Source organism: Delphinapterus leucas, chromosome 4 (assembly GCF_059928025.1).
Source record: "Delphinapterus leucas isolate spDelLeu-1000000601 "Yukka" chromosome 4, BTC_Dleu_Yukka2, whole genome shotgun sequence".
Classification (NCBI taxonomy): Eukaryota; Metazoa; Chordata; class Mammalia; order Artiodactyla; family Monodontidae; genus Delphinapterus; species Delphinapterus leucas.
In genome coordinates, this window is record NC_143132.1 from 66,058,632 (window position 1) to 66,078,684 (window position 20,053).

The 20,053-nt window shown below is 35.8% G+C and overlaps 1 protein-coding gene across 5 annotated transcripts in view; it reads right to left on the reverse strand.

Annotated features, from left to right (window-relative positions):
* Positions 1-20,053, reverse strand: part of GSK3B (glycogen synthase kinase 3 beta) — a 201,585-nt gene that overhangs the window by 62,166 nt on the left and 119,366 nt on the right. For 4 of the 5 annotated variants that reach the window (XM_022561810.3, XM_022561604.3, XM_022561671.3 and 1 more), the window contains exons 4-7: positions 19,934-20,044; positions 17,745-17,875; positions 10,551-10,657; positions 7,696-7,793 (exon numbers count right to left, since the gene is read on the reverse strand). In XM_022561810.3, coding sequence (XP_022417518.1) covers positions 7,696-7,793; positions 10,551-10,657; positions 17,745-17,875; positions 19,934-20,044 — 447 coding nt within the window. The remainder of the gene's footprint in view (positions 1-7,695; positions 7,794-10,550; positions 10,658-17,744; positions 17,876-19,933; positions 20,045-20,053) is intronic. The other variant, XM_089910578.1, reaches the window with a different exon arrangement.

Below are 20,053 nucleotides of genomic sequence, written 5' to 3' on the forward strand. Positions count from 1 at the left end.
ACTTGTTCCGGAGAGTGGAAAAAGGAGAGAGAACTAAATTTAATATGCTGTCCCTGCAGTCTGTTAACAACACAAAAGCTCTATAATATGACAGCACAAGAAATATCACCAGGTAACATATGATTAAGCTCCAAATGCATGTTAGCAAAGATACGTCATGGAGCTGTCAAAAAACTTAGGAAAAGAAGTATTTTATACTCATTAAATTCTGATTTAGTTATTAATATCTGAGACCTCTCTCTGAAAGACTGTTTAATGGTGAAAATGTTAAGCCAGGAGAGAGTGCACACACAGGTGCTAAACAACTCATAATACGGAGATAACTGAAAGCTAAACTATTTGCTAAACAAAGATGATGAAAATGACACTGAGCTGTACTTGAAAGCAAGGAATCCACTATTACAACCTTGATTGCTTTAGATGAAGCACAACTGAATCTAGTCCAAAGACATCACAATCTGATTTCGTATATTCATTACAATAAGATTTAGGGGCTGTTTCCTTTATTTTGTGGTCATACTTTAAAAATACTAAATTCAGGGACTTCCCTGGTGGCGCAGTGGTTAAGAATTCGCTTGCCAATGAAAGGGACACAGGTTTGAGCCCTGGTCCGGGAAGATCCCACATGCCGCGGGGCAACTAAACCCGTGTGCCACAACTACTGAGCCTGCGCTCTAGAGTCTGTGAGCCACAACTACTGAGCCCGCGTGCTACAACTACTGAAGCCCGCACGCCTAGAGCCCATGCTCCGCAGCAAGAGAAGCCACCGCAATGAGAAGCCCGCACACCTTAACGAAGAGTAGCCCCCGCTCGCCACAACTAGAGAAAGCCCGCGTGCAGCAACGAAGACTCAGTGCAGCCAAAAATAAATAAATATATTAAAAAATATACTAAATTAATGGGTTCTAGAAAACAAGTTGACATTAAGTATCATATTGTTTTCCCCAGAGCTACAAAATACCATGAATAGAGGACACCAATTTAGCTAAAGATGAATCAGACAGGATTTTCCTACCACCCAACCCCTCCCAGATACAGTAGTGGTACTCATCTTTGTCATTATCATCCTTCTAGGATTAAGGTAAGGATTAAATGTGGTAATATATGTAAAGTGCTTAGCCCAGTGCCTGGTTCAGAGGAAGTTCTCACTGAGTGGTAGCTTTTATAATTAGCAGTATTTTACCAATATTAGAAAATGTAGACTTCTGAGGGGCCAGATAATCACCGATCTATTTGTCTATAAATTATACTGCAAAGAGCCATCAGTCAAACTGGAAGACCAGGAAAACAATGATTTAGACAGACATTTGTAATAAAATGCAGCTCTTTTAACTCTATGTAACTGTTTTTATTTGTTTCCTAACAAAAGATTCTGGCACAAAACAACTGAAAACACCTATTTTTTCCATAGTTTCTGGGATTTCAAAAAGCTGATTGTTTAAAAAAAAAATCGTCACAGAACAGTAAAAAGTGAAAATCCTCTTTTTTCCCTCTCTCTCCTTAATCCCACTCTCCACTGCTAAATCTTTTTCTACTGATAGGCATCACAAGAAATGAAGTCCACTTACTTAGCTATAATAACATAATCAAAAGATTATTTGGATCTGTTTTTTACTTTCAAATTTCTAAAGTTTCTGCTAGAGATAAGATTTTACTAGCTCTTACCTGTGTAAGAGCCATCTACACAAATATCTAAATTGAATTATTGCTAAGAGAAAATTAAACAATAGCTTAGTAAAGTTGTTTTAAAAGGGAAATTGTGTAATTTTAATTGCCTTATAACAAATTATTTAAGTATGTTTTGCACCCCAATGTTCATATCAGGACTATTTACAACAGCCAAGACACGGAAGCAACCTTGGCTATTTACAACAGCCAAGACATGGAATCAACAGATAAATTGATAAAAAAGATGTGGAAGATATGGTGTACGTATATACACATGCAAAAAACAGAATACTACTCAGCCATAAAAGGAATGAAATAGTGCCATTTGCAGCAACATGGATGGACCTAGAGATTATCATACTAAGTGAAGTAAGTCAAAAAGAGAAAGACAAATACCATATGATATCACTTATATGTGAAATCTAAAATATGACAGAAATGAACTTATTTATGAACAGAAACAGACTCACAGACACAGAAAACAAACTTATGGTTACCAAAGAGGTAAGGTTACCAATGGGGGAGAGAGAAATTACGAGTCTGGGATTAGCAGATACGAACTACTATATATAAAATAGATAAACAAGGTCCTACTGTATAGCACAGGGAACTATATTCAATATCCTGTAATAAACTATAATGGAAAAGAACATGAAAGGATATGCATATATATGTATACCTGAATCACTTTGCCATACACCAGAAACTAACACAATGTTGTAAATCAACTATAAAAATAAAAAATTAAAGAAAAAACGATCTACATGTTTAATGCCATGCTTTTCTAAAAGAGATATATCCAAATTTAAAAGGCTAGTTACTACAGTTATGAAAGCTATAGAGAAATTCTATCATCTAGAGGTGGGCTCTTAACTACTTCTGCCTTTAAAACTCTTCCATTAGAAAGAAAGGGTCATATTATTACAAAGCATAAGTAAATGTTTATGGAATAAATCAAAATATATCTCTAGGAACATTATTACATTTAAAACTTGAAATTCTACAAAATGGTTGGTTTCTTTCAAATATTAAGTTCTGTGATATTTTAATCCAAAAATTCAACTCTGGACTGAAGCTTGCCTTTCCTTACTTGAAATTTACATTTTAAAATTTGGAGGGGGAAAAGAAACTATTAGTAAAACCTACAGCATTCCCAGGTCCAGAATTTCCTAGACTGCTTCAACTTCAATCCATCTGCGGAATTTTGGGGACATCTGTCATTTATATAAGGAAGTTAATGATCAAATCTTTGAGAAGCTAAATATGGAATTTCTCTTCAAAAGCAATAGTTTATCACTTTATATTATTCTTTTCAGAATCAATTATGTAATTCAGAATAGAACCTACAATAGAATCTATGCAGTCATTAAAAAAATCACTTAGTCAACATACACTTCTTCACATGAGAAATACATTTAATTATTTAGTAAAAAAAGTCTACAAAACAGATGGCACTTTTGTTTTAACATACATATGCATAGAAAAGTGTATAAAAATATTCACATAAGTTATTTTTCATGATGTACCAGAATAGAAAGTGATTACTTTTGTTCTTTTCTTTGCATTTGTGTCTGGGTATATTTTCTGCATTAAGCATATAAAATTATAGCATATATAATTATAAAAAAGTAATCATATTAAAAACTACTACCTTTTCCAAGTCTTCAAAAGACTCTTTAACCCCACTGCTATGACTTATGGCAGAGGTGTCAAAGGGCAATGCTATATCACTGAACCTATGGTTTGTGAAATTCCTGACAGATGTTCTCCTAAAATGTTTTATTTTTATCCAGGTATCTGAAACCACATCAAATATTCCTTAAGGGTATTTTAACTAGTACTGTTAAGGAAGAATTTAAGAAAAAAAATCTTATTATCTGAGAAGTCCCAAACAGATCTCTCTGTTTACAAATGCTTTGAAAATCCAAGCACTTTTTGATACTCAGAGATTAACCGGCATAATGAGATTCTGATCTGATAATCCTATGTATGAAATCAACTTCAGAAAGCTAAGTGTTTTTCATGCTTAAAAATGATTTCTCATGACTTTCTATTCCATTCTGCCTTACACTTTTAACTTACTCTGAAGATGTATTTTAATTTTATTCTAAATATTTTTCAAAAGCCTTATTTGAGGGTAAGTAGGGAGGTTACGGTTAAGCTAAGTTAGCTCAGTTTAAATAATACTCTGTGTTACTCATTCTGTAAATTATTGGCATGGACGTCCAAGCCAATAAAATTTAGTAAACAACATATACAACAACAATCACACTAACTTTTCTTATTAATTCCCAGGTAATTCCAAATTCATGAATGAACAATGATCTAGTAGATTAATTCAATTTAAACACTTACTGAAAACTATTTTGGTGTCCTTGGATATTAAAACACAACAATAAAAGAAAGTCCCTGCTCAGAAAGTTTATAAAATAATTAGGTAATTCTACCATTTATAATTTATGAAGTTTGCTGTACGATTGTTCACTTTTTGCATAAACTCAAAATCAGAGAGAAGAGTACCTATCGTACCGGGGGCAGGGGTGTGGGGGGCTGCGTCAGCTACCTCCAGTTACTCCAGAGGAATACCCATGAGGCTTTCAAGAGAGAAAATGGAAAGAGCAGAAAGGAACAGTAACATAGATTCCCTAGTTACCGAAAGGACTAAGGGTGCATGCCTAACATCTCAAAAAAACTGAGACTTGAGTTGGGCAACTGCGAGACCACTTTTCACGGAAAACTCAAATCTATTCTTGAAGTCCTGATTAGCAGAAATGACAATATTTGCTTAAAATATAAAATGTCTTAATACATTTAACTTTGAAAGCTAACCTATACAACTCTTTTCTGACATACAACTTAGATCAGGAAAACTGGAACAGTTATATCATAATTAGTTAAGAGTTCTTATTTCAATGAAACACCACAGATATTCAACATGTAAAGTACACAGACAGGATCAACAAGACTTAGAGCTAACTTAAACACACAAAATCCCTACAAAGTTTATTAACCTCCATGCAATAAGATTTAGAGCTATACTATACACACATACACACACACCCCAATACAATGTCTATTAATTAACCTTAGTGTAATGTATAACTTTAGGTCACCAAATGGGTGGTAAACTAATACTGATATATCATTTATCCTGGGTAGTATTGCTTAAAACTGTAAAAGGGACTGAGAAGCTTGATATCCCAAACTGTCCTGGGATGTTAACTCCATTATATCATCTTCAAAACATCTATAGAAAGTGATCTTGGAACTTCAGTAGGTGATGACTATGTATAAATGCAAGATGACAAGATAACATAAAAATGAAAAGAGTGTTTTGTTTTAGAGATGGCCTACTACAACAAATTAATCATGGACAAACTTGCAACAAATAAGCCCTAAATGAAAATGAAGTCTTAAACCATCAATAACAAATTGACAGTTTCTACTAAAATTAAATAAGCACAGACCAATATTAGTAGAAAACTGAATTACAAGGACTGACAAAAAGTGGTGAAATAAGTTCTGGACTTAAAGGTGTATAAGATATGAGATATAGGATTTATCACAGATATTCAGTTTAGCTTCCTAAGCAATTTCGTTTGTGTCCTGTATGAATTCATTAAAATTAATGACAAAGAATAAACCATCACACAGTTCTAAACTATAATCAGTAGAGAAATGATGCAGTTCTAATAAGCTAAACATATATGACAAATAGGATGTCAATACGCCAGGAGAATTGCAGTATGGTAAACTCAGATACAACTGAAAGCCTGGGGATAGAAGAAATGCTGAACGGTTGTACTGACTAAGGGTCAGCAAACTATGGCCCAATCTCTGTTTATGTAGGAAGGGCCCAGGAACTAAGAATTGATTTTACAGATAAACATTTGCAATCAATTTGATGATACAAAACACTGACTTTGAATCCCAATTAAGAGAAATGTTATAGCCCCCTCAAAAGAAATCCATTCCTCTAATTAGTAGACTTGAATTTCATCAATGAAAAATGTGGAAATTTTTTTGTTATATTGAGTTGGCCAAAAAGTTCGTTCGGTTTTAAGTACAAATAAAAGACACATTTTTCATTTTCATGAAGAACTTTACTGAACAATGTGTTCAGTAACTGAACAAACTTTTTGCCCAATCCAATATATCTCAGACATCCCTAACTTTCCTTTTAGCCCATGAAGCCTAAAATGTTTTATCTAGCCCTTTATAGAAAGTTTGCCAACTCCTGTATTAGAATACTAATTTGAATAATAATGAAGAATACATAGGCTTTTAGGAAACAAGGAAATCAAACTATCTGAACTTAGATCTGAGTGTAGTATGGGAATCAGGAAGGAAGTAGATCTGTTGAACTAAGTTTAAAGCTTCAATTTGAAACTAAAAGATGGTTACTACAAAAAGACAGCAAAATACCAGTGATCTCAAGTGCAAATCATAAGAAATTATATAGATAGTAAGGAAGATTCTTGATTACACATGGGTGTTTTCAACCACACTTGTACACACTGATACCTAGCAAAATCATTTTATCAAAAGTAACATATTCTGGGCCTCCCTGGTGGCGCAGTGGTTGAGAGTCTGCCTGCCGATGCAGGGGACACGGGTTCGTGCCCCAGTCCGGGAAGATTCCACATGCCGTGGAGCGGCTGGGCCCGTAAGCCATGGCCACTAAGCCTGCACGTCTGGAGCCTGTGCTCCGCAATGGGAGAGGCCACAACAGTGAGAGGCCCGCATACCGCAAAAAAAAAAAAAAAAAAAGTAACATATTCTTATAAATTAAGTACAAGGATTTTAAAATAACTTAATCACCATCCTGTGTATAACTACAAAAAGCTACTGAGAACCAATAAGGACCTACTGAATAGCACAGGGAACCCTGCTCAATACTCTGTAATAACCTAAATGGGAAAAGATTTAGAAAAATAGATAATGTATAACTGAATCACGTTGCTGTACACTTGAAACTAACACATTGTTAATCAACTATACTCCAATATAAAATACAAAATTTTTTAAAATAAATAAATAAATAAGCTGCTGAGGCTCAGCACAATAAAAACTAAATTCAAGCTGTCCAGATACAAAACAGGCTGCATTCCAAAGTAGCGACCTGATGCTGGAAGTATTCAAGAAAACACTGAAAAATCATCTGTCAGGAATGTAACTAAGAAGCTTCTTTCATTGGATAGAGAATTGGACTACATAACCTCTAAGGAGATTTTCAATTTTCCACTTCCGTGAAACATCTGGAAAATCAAGAATAAAGCCTAATAGACAGTAGGTGTTGTTGCTTTGGACAAACTATAACCTTAGAATCAACCAATCTAGTGGTCTAAATACAGAGACACTAGATATTACTAAAGGGGGGGGAGGTGAGAACTTATTTAAGATCTCAAATATTAAAAACTTGAAAATGTCAGTGCTGCTGTTCTTAAGAGACAGTATGAATTCCAAAATAATAATACTTTGGATCTGATGTTGTTAATAAAGGTGTTGACAGACCTAATAAATAAAATTATAAGTAAATTTATAAGTAAAAACTTCCTTAAATTATAAGTAAAAATTCTGCTTCTATCAAGTGATCTAGTCATATATACTCACTTTTTCATTTTATAAATATTTAAATATTGACTAAATACAAGCATCTCCTATGTGCTCAGCAGAGTATTATGAGCAGAGAGCACATGGTGAGCAAAAATAGACATAGCTTGGGTTTTTATTCAGTTTATATACATTTTAGTGATCTATTGCTTTTAAGTACTTTAAATAACAGATATATCCCTTTCTCGTATCAGATAGCCAAAATAGCTTTTCTAGTATCACATAACAAAAGAATAACTCAATTAGAAAGCAAAAGCTGGGTTCTTATACTTCTTCCACAGCTGAACTTGCTATGTGATCTTAGATCACGTTCTCCATTTCCTCAGTTTTTCATGAGTGTGTGAGAGATATGGATTCTTAGAAAACAGCAATAAGATTCCTTCCAGTTCAAAAATTCTGATCCCATCTTCTCACCTTGATTATTTCTACCAATTGATCCACACCACTGTCCCCTGGAAATATTGGTTGTCCTAGCAACAGCTCAGCCAACACACAGCCTGCAGACCATACATCTGAAGAAAAAAGAAAAAAAAAGCTTATTAATACTCTGTAGCTTAAGTTGCATTAAATTGTATACATTTTCTAATTTTACTTTGGTCAGAGAAATATCACAAGGAAAAGATTGTATAATCCAAAACAGAGGGAAAAAGTCATCAAACTATCCTTAATGCATTTAAAAATTGTGTTAAACTTACTACAGGAAACAGGACAATAAGAATATTCTAATAAAGGGTAATATCTATTTAATTATCAAATAGCAGATGTTAAAGTCTTCAACAACCAAGACAGGGATTATAGAATGAAAACATAGCACATGATTATTTACTTATTATACTTAAAAATAAGTCAAAGTGATACAATCTCTTCACATTGGCAGGTACTTATACAGAGTAGCAGAATGCAAGGGTTTAATGTCCTATGTACAGGGTTGTAAGCCAATGAAAATTTCTGAGAAAAAAATTTTAATACTTTAAATGGTTAAACTTTTGTCTTGTAATATGACTGACAGAAAAATGTGCTTAAGTATATGAATATTTTAAAATGCAAAGAGAGAAGAATACATTTTATTTTACAAATTACAAATTTTAATTCACTTTTAAGTCAAAGCAGAAACCTCAATCTTGAGAGAAAACTTTAAAAAATAATTTAATTAATAATTTTAATAATTTATAAATAAATTTACTAAATAAAAAAATAAAGCATACATCCTGGCTTACCCATGATAGTCCTGGTCTAGATGACTGTCCTGGGATAATTATGAAGAGCATCCCCTTTCTCTCTTAAAAGTATTACCAAATGAGAAGATAAATTATATGGGCACTCTATTTAGAGCCCACTACCTAAGACTTCCTGCAAGAAAAAGCTAATTTTCAGTTTCTGGATTCCTGGGTTTTGTATGAATCACCAAACAAGTGTTTTAGGGAGATGAACATAAATCATTGCTGGGTTTTCCATCTACCAGTAGGGAAGGAGAAGAATGGTGAATGGCATGGGGACAACAAATAATTTAATCAGTCTGATGTGGTAAGATGCACTAACAAGAGGAACTGGAAACTAATACAACATTGTAAGTCAACTATATTCCAATATAAAATAAAAATTAAATTAAAAAAAAAGAGGAATTAGAAATCCCTGCTCCAATGACTACATTTTACTGGCTTGGAAAAATAATGACAGAAAATTCATTTAAGAAATTCAAGTTGATTTTGTCCAGCTACTCTTTCACTTTTAATACCATTGTTAAAAATATTTCCAAAATATATTTGTATTAGAACACTTTTAAATATATTTATTTTTGTTTATTTATAAATCTTCCAGAGTCTTAAGAAGCAAGTATCCTAAATCTAAAAGGGAAAGCCAAATCTAGGCTTGTTAGGGTTCAAAAGGTCCCAGCTGAATCAGTGGCCTATGGTGAGTCCTACGCCTAGGACGTCAGAATCTGGTTTTAGTCATGCAAAGGAGGCTACTGGAAAGCAGGTACTCATAATATCCAGAAAATTGATTCCTAGTAGAGGAAACAGATTACACTGGCCTTTTTTGTGAGAAGTATTCCCAAAGAACTGCTAGGGACATGGACATTTATAGAAGTAATATACTCTTAAGAGGGTTAAAGGTTTATGTTAAACATGCCTTAATATGTCACATAATATGGTCATGACTTTTTTAAAAGAAGCAAACCAGGACTTCCCTGGAGGTGCAGTGGTTAAGAAACTGCCTGTCAATGCAGGGGACATGGGTTCGAACCCTGGGCCAGGAAGATCCCACATGCCACGGAGCAACTAAGCCCGTGCACCACAACTACTGAGACTGCGCTCTAGAGCCCACGTGCCACAACTGCTGAAGCCCGCACACCAAGTCCATGCTCCACAACAAGAGAAGCCACCGCAATGAGAAGCACACGCACTGCAACGAAGAGTAGCCCCTACTCGCTCCAACTAAAGAAAGCCCGCATGCAGCAATGAAGACCCAATGCAGCCAAAAATAAAATTAATAAAAAATAAATAAAAGAGGCAAACCGCATTTATTTTTTGTTTGTTTGTTTTGTATGCTTTTGGACTAAGGAATTATCTTCAGAAGCAATATATAACAATAAAATAAAGTTGACCTCCACCTGCATGCCACCCTAAGGTTGCTCCTTTCTTAGCTTCCTATTCATGTCCAGCTGATCATACTCTGTATGTGCACTACTACTAGTGGGCTAAAATGAGGTAGAAGAGGAGGTCAATGAAGAATGAAGCAAACTGTCTCTATTCAATTCCTTCTATCATTAAAGATCTTTGGTGACAAATTCTACAGAATTGGTGGGTTTGTCCAAACTACTAATGAAAAAATCAGATTGTTCCTTTTGAGCAGACTTAAATAACCAACTGAGACAGCACAGCAGGAGTATCAGTAATATGGTCATCCTACCACTTTAATCATAAACTTAATTGATGCAAATTCTCCAACTGGCAATCAAGCTGAGAAGGGAATATTTCAGGGGAATTTTTTTTTTAAGTTAGAAAAGGTATACTTAGAATTTATTTACAATTTTAAGTTAAAAATAACTGTACTCCTAAAGAAATCACAAAGGAGTAGCTTATAATACAAGAAACGTAAAAGTAGAATAATAAATATATCTTAAATTCTATACATTTTTGCATATCAATCTTTAAGAAGAAATATATTTCAAGGTATATTTATATTTAAGAACAGATCAGTAATACTAAATTACTAAAACAAGATGCAATAAATAATTACAAGTCATTATATTTGGGTCCATTACTTACCTATACTAGAGGTATAATCAGTGGCTCCAAAGATCAACTCTGGTGCCCTATAGTACCGAGAACAGATATACGAAACATTGGGTTCTCCTCGGACCAGCTGCTTTGCACTAATAAAAAAATCAAAAGCAGAAATTCTTTAAATGAAATCTAAACCGTATCATTGCTATCGTAAACTGCTATCATTCGCATTCGCAACACAATGTTTATCTAAGATTCCCATAATTCCAATCATGCAATATATAAGAAAAAGAAAATATGAACCATAACTATGTCTGACAAAACAAACTTACAATTTTAACATATCACTCTGAAAAAAGAACAGTAACTTTTAAAGAATGCATTTGTTAACTGTCACCTGAGGAAAAAGATTTTTTAAAAAATCACAAAATGATAAATGTTGAATTTCTTCTGCTCTTGTTCCCTGAATTCCACCTTTAAAATACAAAGAAGAAAGGGCAGAAAAATGAGCGGTACTTCCCATCACCAAAAAGCACAGTAATAGATTATAAGAATGAATACTGCTTACCCAATATGTTTTTGAAAAAGGTAAGAAATTGGCCACTCTCTTAAAATTTGACTTCTGACTCAGAGTAAGTATCCCAAAGCTTGCACCAATCTACTTTATGTTTTTCCACCATTTGGTCAATTTATTAACTGTCTAAGCATTCGTTATCCAATAAAAAAAGATAGGCCCTTTCCTGTAGGGCAGAGATAATTCACAGTCCATGAATTCTAATTCCACTGTTGTAAGTTAAATCACACATTCTCTTAATCCAACTTTCCTTCCCAAATACTTTGTGGCATGTATTTTAAATATTAAAATTAGTTTCTTTCGAAGTACCTCTCAAGATAACTTGAAGACACACTAAAATAAATAAACTGCTACAGAAGCTAACCATTTTGACATACAATAATAGGAAAGATAAATACAGGAAATAAATACAAACAAAATCAAAACAGTAAAAAAGTAAGTCAGAAAAGGTAAAAAAAAAATTTTTAGGTAAAGGTACGGGAAAATCAGAGTAGAGATAGATGAAAGTAGTCACAAAGGTTTCAGTTTGGGCTTTCTTTTCTTCCATTTATTTCTGGTCAATGATAAGTCTGACCATAACCTGGTCTTCCTTCATCACAAGTTTTGAAGGTGGGAGGCAGTTTATTTTTTAACATTCTCACCAAGGTTTGACATACAGCAGCCATTTCATAAATTGATAAACACTAATCCCTGTTTTTAGGCATGAAAATTAAGACACTTTTTCAGTAAAACTGATAAAACCTTTTTACCTTATAAAGAATTTTCTAAATTAACAAGACAGATTCCAATTATTTAGTCAGAAAATTCAGTGATAAAGAAGGTAATATTAGAAATGCCACTTGATAGAGCTACCTTCAAAGTGTAACCCAAACTCTACTTGCTCAAACTAGCCGTTAAAAACAAAAAAGGCAGCTTTGTTATCAGAGCTATTAAAAGTGAACTAGGCAGAGTCAAGATGGTGGTGTGGGAAGACACAAAGTTAGCTTCTCCCCACAACTAGTGTGCCTGCCAGCCGCTGGTGGGGGACGCTAACGCCCAAGGAGATAGTAGGAACCCCAAAGTAAACTGGTAGGAAGTAGGGGGACTGAGGGGGGAGGAGAAGTGGAGGTCAGACAGGATCTGTGCCCCTGAGGTCAGGGAGATCAGGAGAGGCACGAGGGAGGGACTCTCTGGGAAGAGAAGGAGAGGAGCAGAGGGCGATCGCCTGGCTCACTTGGGCTGGGGAGCCTGCTGAGCTCTCAAGCCAGTACCCCACCTCCACAGCCCCATCCAGGCCATGTGGGTCCTGAGGACATAAGAGGGAGGCTGGGGAGATGAGGAGGAGCCATCCAAGGAGGGACAGGAGAGAAGCAGAGGGTGATTGCCCCACCCACTGGGGCCCCGGGCAGCCTGCTGAGCTCCCAGACCGATCCCCTGCCCTCCAAAGGCCCCTCCAGGTCTCGTGGGTCCTTGGGGGCATAGGAAGGAGGCCTAGGGGAGAACAGGAGAGGCAGGCAGGAGGGGCCCTCCAGGAAGAGAGGGAGAGGAGCAGAGGGCAACTGCCCCACCCACTAGAGCCCAGGAAGATTGTTGGGCTCCCCTGTGAGGTCCCCCGCCCTCTGAGACCAGGGCTGGGGGGCAAACCTGGGTCCCTTCTGTTCCTTGAGCCTAAGCCCCACCCCCCACAGTCCCCAGGGCCTTTTCCAGCCCTGTCAGTCCTGAGCATTAGCCCTGCCCACCGCCCAAACCTCACCCTTGCTTAGGCCCTGCCCTCCACAGCCAAGGCCTCCCCCGGCCCACCTCTTTTCTCTTCTTTTTTCTTTTCCCTCCTCCTCTTTTTTACTATTACGGTACTGATGTGCCTTCTGGCTCTTGATTCATCTATACTTTTATTTTTATATTCTTCCTAACATATCTGTTTATTTTTTACTTTGTTATTGTTTTTTTTGCTGCCCCAGGCAACTTGCCGGACCCTCAGCACCAAGACCCAGCTCTACCCAACAGCCTACAAACTCCAGTGTTGGAAGTCTCAGGTCAAACAACCAGTAAGTCAGAAACACAATCCCACTCATTAGGGAAAAAAAAAAAAAAGACACGGCAAAAAAATATGTCACAAATGAAGGAGCAAGGTAAAAACATACAAGACCAAATAAATGAAGAGGAAATAGGCAATCTACCTGAAAAAGAATTCAGAGTAATGATAGTAAAGATGATCCAGAATCTCGGAAATAGAATGGAGGCATGGACTGAGAAAATACAAGAAATGGTTAACAAAGATCTAGAAGAACTAAAGAACAAACAAACAGAGATGAACAACACAATACTGAAATGAAAAAGACACTAGAAGGAATCAATAACAGAATAACTGAGGCAGAAAAATGAATAAGTGAGCTGGAAGACAAAATGGTGGAAATAATTGCTGAGGAGCAGAAAAAAGAATGAAAAGATTGAAGACAATCTCAAGACCTCTGGGACAACACGAAATGCACCAACATTCGAATTATGGGGGTCCCAGGAGAAGAAGAGAAAAAGAAAGGGTCTGAGAAAATATTTGAAGAGATTATAGTTGAAAACTTCCCTAACATGGGAAAGTAAACAGTCACCCAAGTCCAGGAAGTACAGAGAGTCCCATACAGGATAAACCCTAGGAAAAACACACCAAGACACATATTAATCAAACTAACAAAAATTAAATTCAAAGAAAAAATATTAAAAGCAGCAAGGGAAAAACAAAAAATAACATACAAAGGAATCCCCATAACATTATCAGCTGATTTTTCAGCGGAAACTCTGCAGGCCAGAAGGGAGTGGCAGGATTCGATGGAAAAGTCAAAAGCTTTTCAGACAAGCAAAAGCTAAGAGAATTCAGCACCACCAAACCAGCTTTACAAAAAATGCTGAAGAAACTTCTCTAAGCGGAGACACAAGAGAAGAAAAAGACCCACAAAAACAAACCCAAGGGCTTCCCTGGTGGTGCAGCGGTTGAAAGTCTGCCTGCCGATGCAGGGGACACGGGTTCGTGCCCCGGTCTGGGAAGATCCCACATGCCGTGGAGCGGCTGGGCCCGTGAGCCATGGCCGCTGAGCCTGCACGTCCGGAGCCTGTGCTCCGCAACTGGAGAGGCCACAACAGTGAGAGGCCCGCGTACCGCAAAAAAAAAAAAAAAAAAAAATTAAGAAAATGGTAATAGGAACATACATATCGATAATAACTTTGACTATAAATGGATTAAATGCCCCAACCAAAAGACACAGACTGGCTGAATGGATACAAAAACAAGACCTATATATATGCTGTCTACAAGACACCCACTTCAGACCTAGGGACACATACAGACTGAAAGTGAGGGGATGGAAAAAGATATTCCATGCAAATGGAAATCAAAAGAAAGCTGGAGTAACAATACTCGTATCAGATTAAATAGATTTTAAAATAAAGACTGTTACAAGAGATAAGGAGGGACACTACGTAATGATCAAAGGATCAATCCAAGAAGAAGATATAACAATTATAAATGTTTATGCACCCAACATAGGAGCACCTCAGTACGTAAGGCAAATGCTAACAACCATGAAAGGAGAAATCGACAGTAACACAATCATAGTAGGGGACTTTAACACCCCACTTACACCCATGGACAGATCATCCAAACAGAAAATAAATAAGGAAACACAAGCTTTAAATGACACAATAAACCAGATAGATCTAACTGATATTTATAGAACATTCCTCCCAGAAGTGGCAGAATACACTTTCTTCTCAACTGCACCTGGAACATTCTCCAGGATAGATCAAATCTTGGGTCACAAATCAAGCCTCGGAAGATTTAAGAAAATTGAAACAGTATCAAGCATCTTTTCTGACCACAACACTATGAGACTGGAAATCAATTACAGGAAAAAAAGCTGTAAAAAACACAAATACATGGAGGCTAAACAGTGTGCTACTAAATAACCAAGAGATCACTGAAGAAATCAAAGAAGAAATTAAAAAATACATAGAAACAAATGACAATGAAAACATGATGACCCAAAACCTATGGGACACAGCAAAAGCAGTTCTAAGAGGGAAGTTTACAGCAATTCAACCTCACCTCAAGAAACAAGAATAATCTCAAATAAACAATCTAACCCTACACTTAAAACAACTAGAGAAAGAAGACCAAAGAAAACCCAAAGTCAGTAGAAGGAAAGAAATCATAAAGATCAGAGCAGAAATAAATGAAACAGAAATGAAGAAATCTATAGTAAAGATCAATAAAACTAAAAGCTGGTTCTTTGAGAAGATAAACAAAATTGATAAACCCTTAGCCAGATTCATCAAGAAAAAATGGGAGAGGATGCAAATAAATAAAATTAGAAATCAAAAAGGAGAAATCACAACTGACACTGCAGAAATACAAAGGATTATAAGAGACTACTACAAACAACTATATGCCAGTAAAATGGACAAACCTGGAAGAAACTGACAAGTTCTTGGAAAGGTACAATTTTCCAAGACTGAACCAGGAAGAAGTAGAAAATATAAACAGACCTATCACAAGTAATGAAATTGAAACCGTAATTAATAATCTTCCAACAAACAAAAGTTCAGGACCAGATGGCTTCACAGGCGAATTCTATCAAACGTTTACAGAAGAACTAACACCTATCCTTGTCAAACTCTTTCAAAAAATTGCAGAGGGAGAAACACTCCCAAAGTCATTCTATGAAGCCACCATCACACTGTCACCACAACCAGAAAAAGATATCACAAAAAAAGAAAATTATAGACCAATATCACTGATGAACACAGATGCAAAAATCCTGAACAAAATATTAGCATACAGAATCCAACAGCACATTAAAAGGATCATACACCATGATCAAGTGGGATTTATCCCAGGGATGCAATGATTCTTCAATATACACAAATCAATCAATGTGACGCACCACATTAACAAATTAAGGAATAAAAACCATATGATCATCTCAATAGATGCAGAAAAAGCTTCTGACAAAATTCAACACACATTTATGATAAAAGCTCTCCAGAATATGGGTAGAGAGGGAAACTTCCTCAACATAATAAAGGCTATATATGACAAATCCACAGCAAACATCATACTCAATGGTGAAAAACTGAAAGCATTTTCACTAAGATCAGGAACAAGACAAGGATGCCCACTCTCACCACTCTTATTCAACATAGTTTTGCAAGTCCTAGCCACAGCAATCAGAGAAGAAAAAGAAATAAAAGCAATACAAATTGGAAAAGAAGAAGTAAAACTGTCACTGTTTGCAGATGACATACACTATACATAGAAAATCCTAAAGACGCCACCAGAAAACCAGTAGAACTAACCAGTGAATTTGGTAAAGTAGCAGGATAAAAAATTAATGCACAGAAATCTCTGGCATTACTATACACTAACAACGAAAAATCAGAAAGAGAAATTAAGGAAACACTCCCATTTACCACTGCAACAGAAAGAATAAAATACCTAGGAATAAACCTGCTTAAGGAGGTGAAAGACTTGTACTCAGAAAACTATAAAACACTGATGAAAGAAATCAAAGATGACATAAACAGATGGAGAAATATACCATGTTCTTGGATTGGAAGAATCAATATTGTGAAAATGACTATACTACCCGAAGCAATCTATAGATTCAATGCAATCCCTATTAAACTACCAATGGCATTCTTCACAGAATTAGAAGAAAAAATTTTACAATTCATATGGAAACTCAAAAGATCCCGAATAGCCAAGGCAATCTTGACAAAGAAAAATGGAGTTGAAGGAATCAGATTCCCCGACTTCAAACTACACCACAAAGCTACAGTAATCAAGACAGTATAGTACTGGCACAAAAACAGAAATATAGATCAATGGTACAGGATAGAATGCCCAGAGATAAACCCATGCACATATGGGCACCTAATTTATGACAAAGAAGGCAAGAACATACAATGGAGAAAAGACAGCCTCTTCAATAAGCGGTGCTGGAAAAACTGGACAGCTACGTGTAAAAGAATGAAATTAGAACACTCCCTAACACCATACACAAAAATAAACTCAAAATGGATTAAAGACCTAAAGGTTAAGACCAGACACTATACAAGTCTTAGAGGAAAACGTAGGAAAAACACTCTTTCACATAAACCACAGCAAGATCTTTTTTGACCCACCTCCTAGAGTAATGGAAATAAAACCATAAATAAACAAATGGGACCTGCTCCTAGGAGCAATCAATATTATGAATTTATATCATTCCAAAAATAAGCTATGCATCTGTGTACATATGCCTATACTCTGTGTTTTTAGAATACAAAAGGGAACATACTATATAGATTCTTGACCTTGTTTTTTTGAATTTAATACTTCTTAGAGATCATTCACTTTCCATTCATAGAGAGCCTCCCCTTTCTTTTTTTAACAGCTGCATGTATTACATTATATGTATGATGTACCATAATTTATCTGGTAATCTTCCTACTGCCAGACATTTATATACAATTCTATGATAAAAATCCTGGTATATACAATATTTTGTAAATGTGTGAGTATTTGTAAGGGAACAGTTCCTAGGAGTTAAATTGCTGGATGAAAGACTAAAATTCTGAGTATACAGGGTATACAGGGTGGGAGGGTGGGGTTGGAGAGGAGGGAAGGGAGGGAGAAGAAAAGAGAACTAGCTTACCTTCCAAAGTCACAGAGTTTTAAGACAGCTGTATCAGGATCCAACAAGAGGTTCTGTGGTTTAATATCCCGATGGCAGATTCCAAAGGAATGGATATAGGCTAAACTTCGGAATAGCTGATACATATACAACTGGAATAAAGAGTAAAAATTCATTGAATACTTACTTTCTATCCCAAACAATTCAGAGTCCTTACACAGGAAACAAAGTAACAGATTTCCAGAAAAGAATAGTGAAAAGCTGGGGATTGTTTGCACTCAGTCTTTCTTAAACAAGTTTTATGTCATTTCTCTATCCATTAGCTAATTATAGCTTAGTTAATCAATGTTATATTTGTACCATCTTTTAATAACTTAAAAAAGGAAAATTTACAATGTGCTTTTATAATTTTTATTTTACTAACATCTCACCACAAACCTGTTTTTTTTCCCTAAACACAGATGTAAAAACTCAGAGGGGTATTCCAAATCATGTGACTAACAAGTAACAATGTTTAGACCAGAAGCCAAGTCTTCTTGGCTTCATCATCCTTTGTCAGGGCCAGAGGTTACTGATACAGAGGTCTGGGAAAACTCACACGTGAACTGAGAAAATCTGTTATCGACGATCTATCAAGACATCAGTAAATCTATTAATAGCAACACCACTCTTCCTGTTAATATCCTTCAGAATTAAGTAGACTTCAAAATGCCATTTAAAAACAGATCCTAGATGACTACTGACATCAATTTAAAAGAATATTTATTTCAATTTTATTACAAAACAACATACAGTGAGAAACTGGGTCTGTGTGGAAGAAAGAATTAAGACTCTTGACTGGTGAAGAGACAGTCTTTGTGAAGAAAGTGAGTATATCTTTTTCTTTTCTTTCTTTTTTTTTTGTGGTACGCGGGCCTCTCACTGTTGTGGCCTCTCCCGTTGCGGAGCACAGGCTCCAGACACGCAGGCTCAGCAGCCATGACTCACAGGCCCAGCTGCTCCACGGCATGTGGGATCTTCCCGGACCGGGGCACGAACCCGTGTCCCCTGCATCGGCAGGCGGACTCTCAACCACTGCGCCACCAGGGAAGCCCGAAAGTGAGTATATCTTAAACCTTCTATTTGTTCCAAGGTCAGTGTTCTGGTTCACTTATAAATTTTTCTGACTCCTCACCTTCTGACCTCTACCCCAAAGTTATATACCATGAAAAGAACTTTTGAAATGATTCAAATCAAAGATACCAGTATCTTGGTGAAAAACAACAAAAAGAGAGTTAAAAGTCAGATAAAGCACTGACATAAGGTATCATCTACATATGAAGTGGTCTTGACTCCTACAAAAATATACTGAATCACCAATTTACAGGAAATACTGAGGACAGAGGAACATATTAACACCACTATAGTAATCCCATCAGCAAAATCCATTTTATTACTATAAAGCTTAAAACTGTAACTATTAAGTAAAAACTTCGATACTCAAAACATTCAGAATCAATGCCATTTTATTTTCTAGAGTATTTGTATAAAAGGTAAAATGCAAAAAATTATACTTAGAAAGCTGAACTTTTAAACTTAACTCCTAGTTAATTTTCACAATGTCATAAACAAATAATAATCTGTTTCTAATAATCTACCACAACTTCAGTTATAATTATGTTGGATAAATTGCAAGCCACTCTAACATGAGTTGTATCAAATAAAAAAGATGACATTGACATCAGGTACCAAAAATTAAATAACACCTTAATACAGTCTGTGCATATTTAAAATTATGAGAAGTTTAAACTTCAGCTACGGACACACTGTATCTATAAATGGCAATGAAACATTGCATTTGGTAATATTTATAACCATATTTTTATAATTTTATAGGATATGCTTGTTCCTATTTCAGCCTGTGGCACAATAAGGGTTATAAGACATTAAATTAAAAGGTGCTATAGGTAGCAAAATTAAAACCCATAATTGTCTGTGAAAAAGTTCATTTGTCAGAAAGATGACAAGTATCTTTAACACCTGTGTCATGAAAGCTTAAAAAGGGAAGACTTCACGCTTTAAAACTGTACAAAAATTTAATGAAACTCTAGCAATACCTACTTTGCAGCTTTCCCCCCTCAGAATGAGATGTAATAATATAGTTAAAATACACCCAGCACTCTCCCTTGTTCATAATAACTAAAATGGTAAATTGCTCCATTTTTACATACCTTAACATAGATCACAGGGAGCGTCTGTTTGGCTCGACTATAGTGTCTGGCAACTCTGTATACTGTTTCCGGAACATAGTCCAGCACCAGATTAAGATAGACCTCATCTTTCTGAAAGAG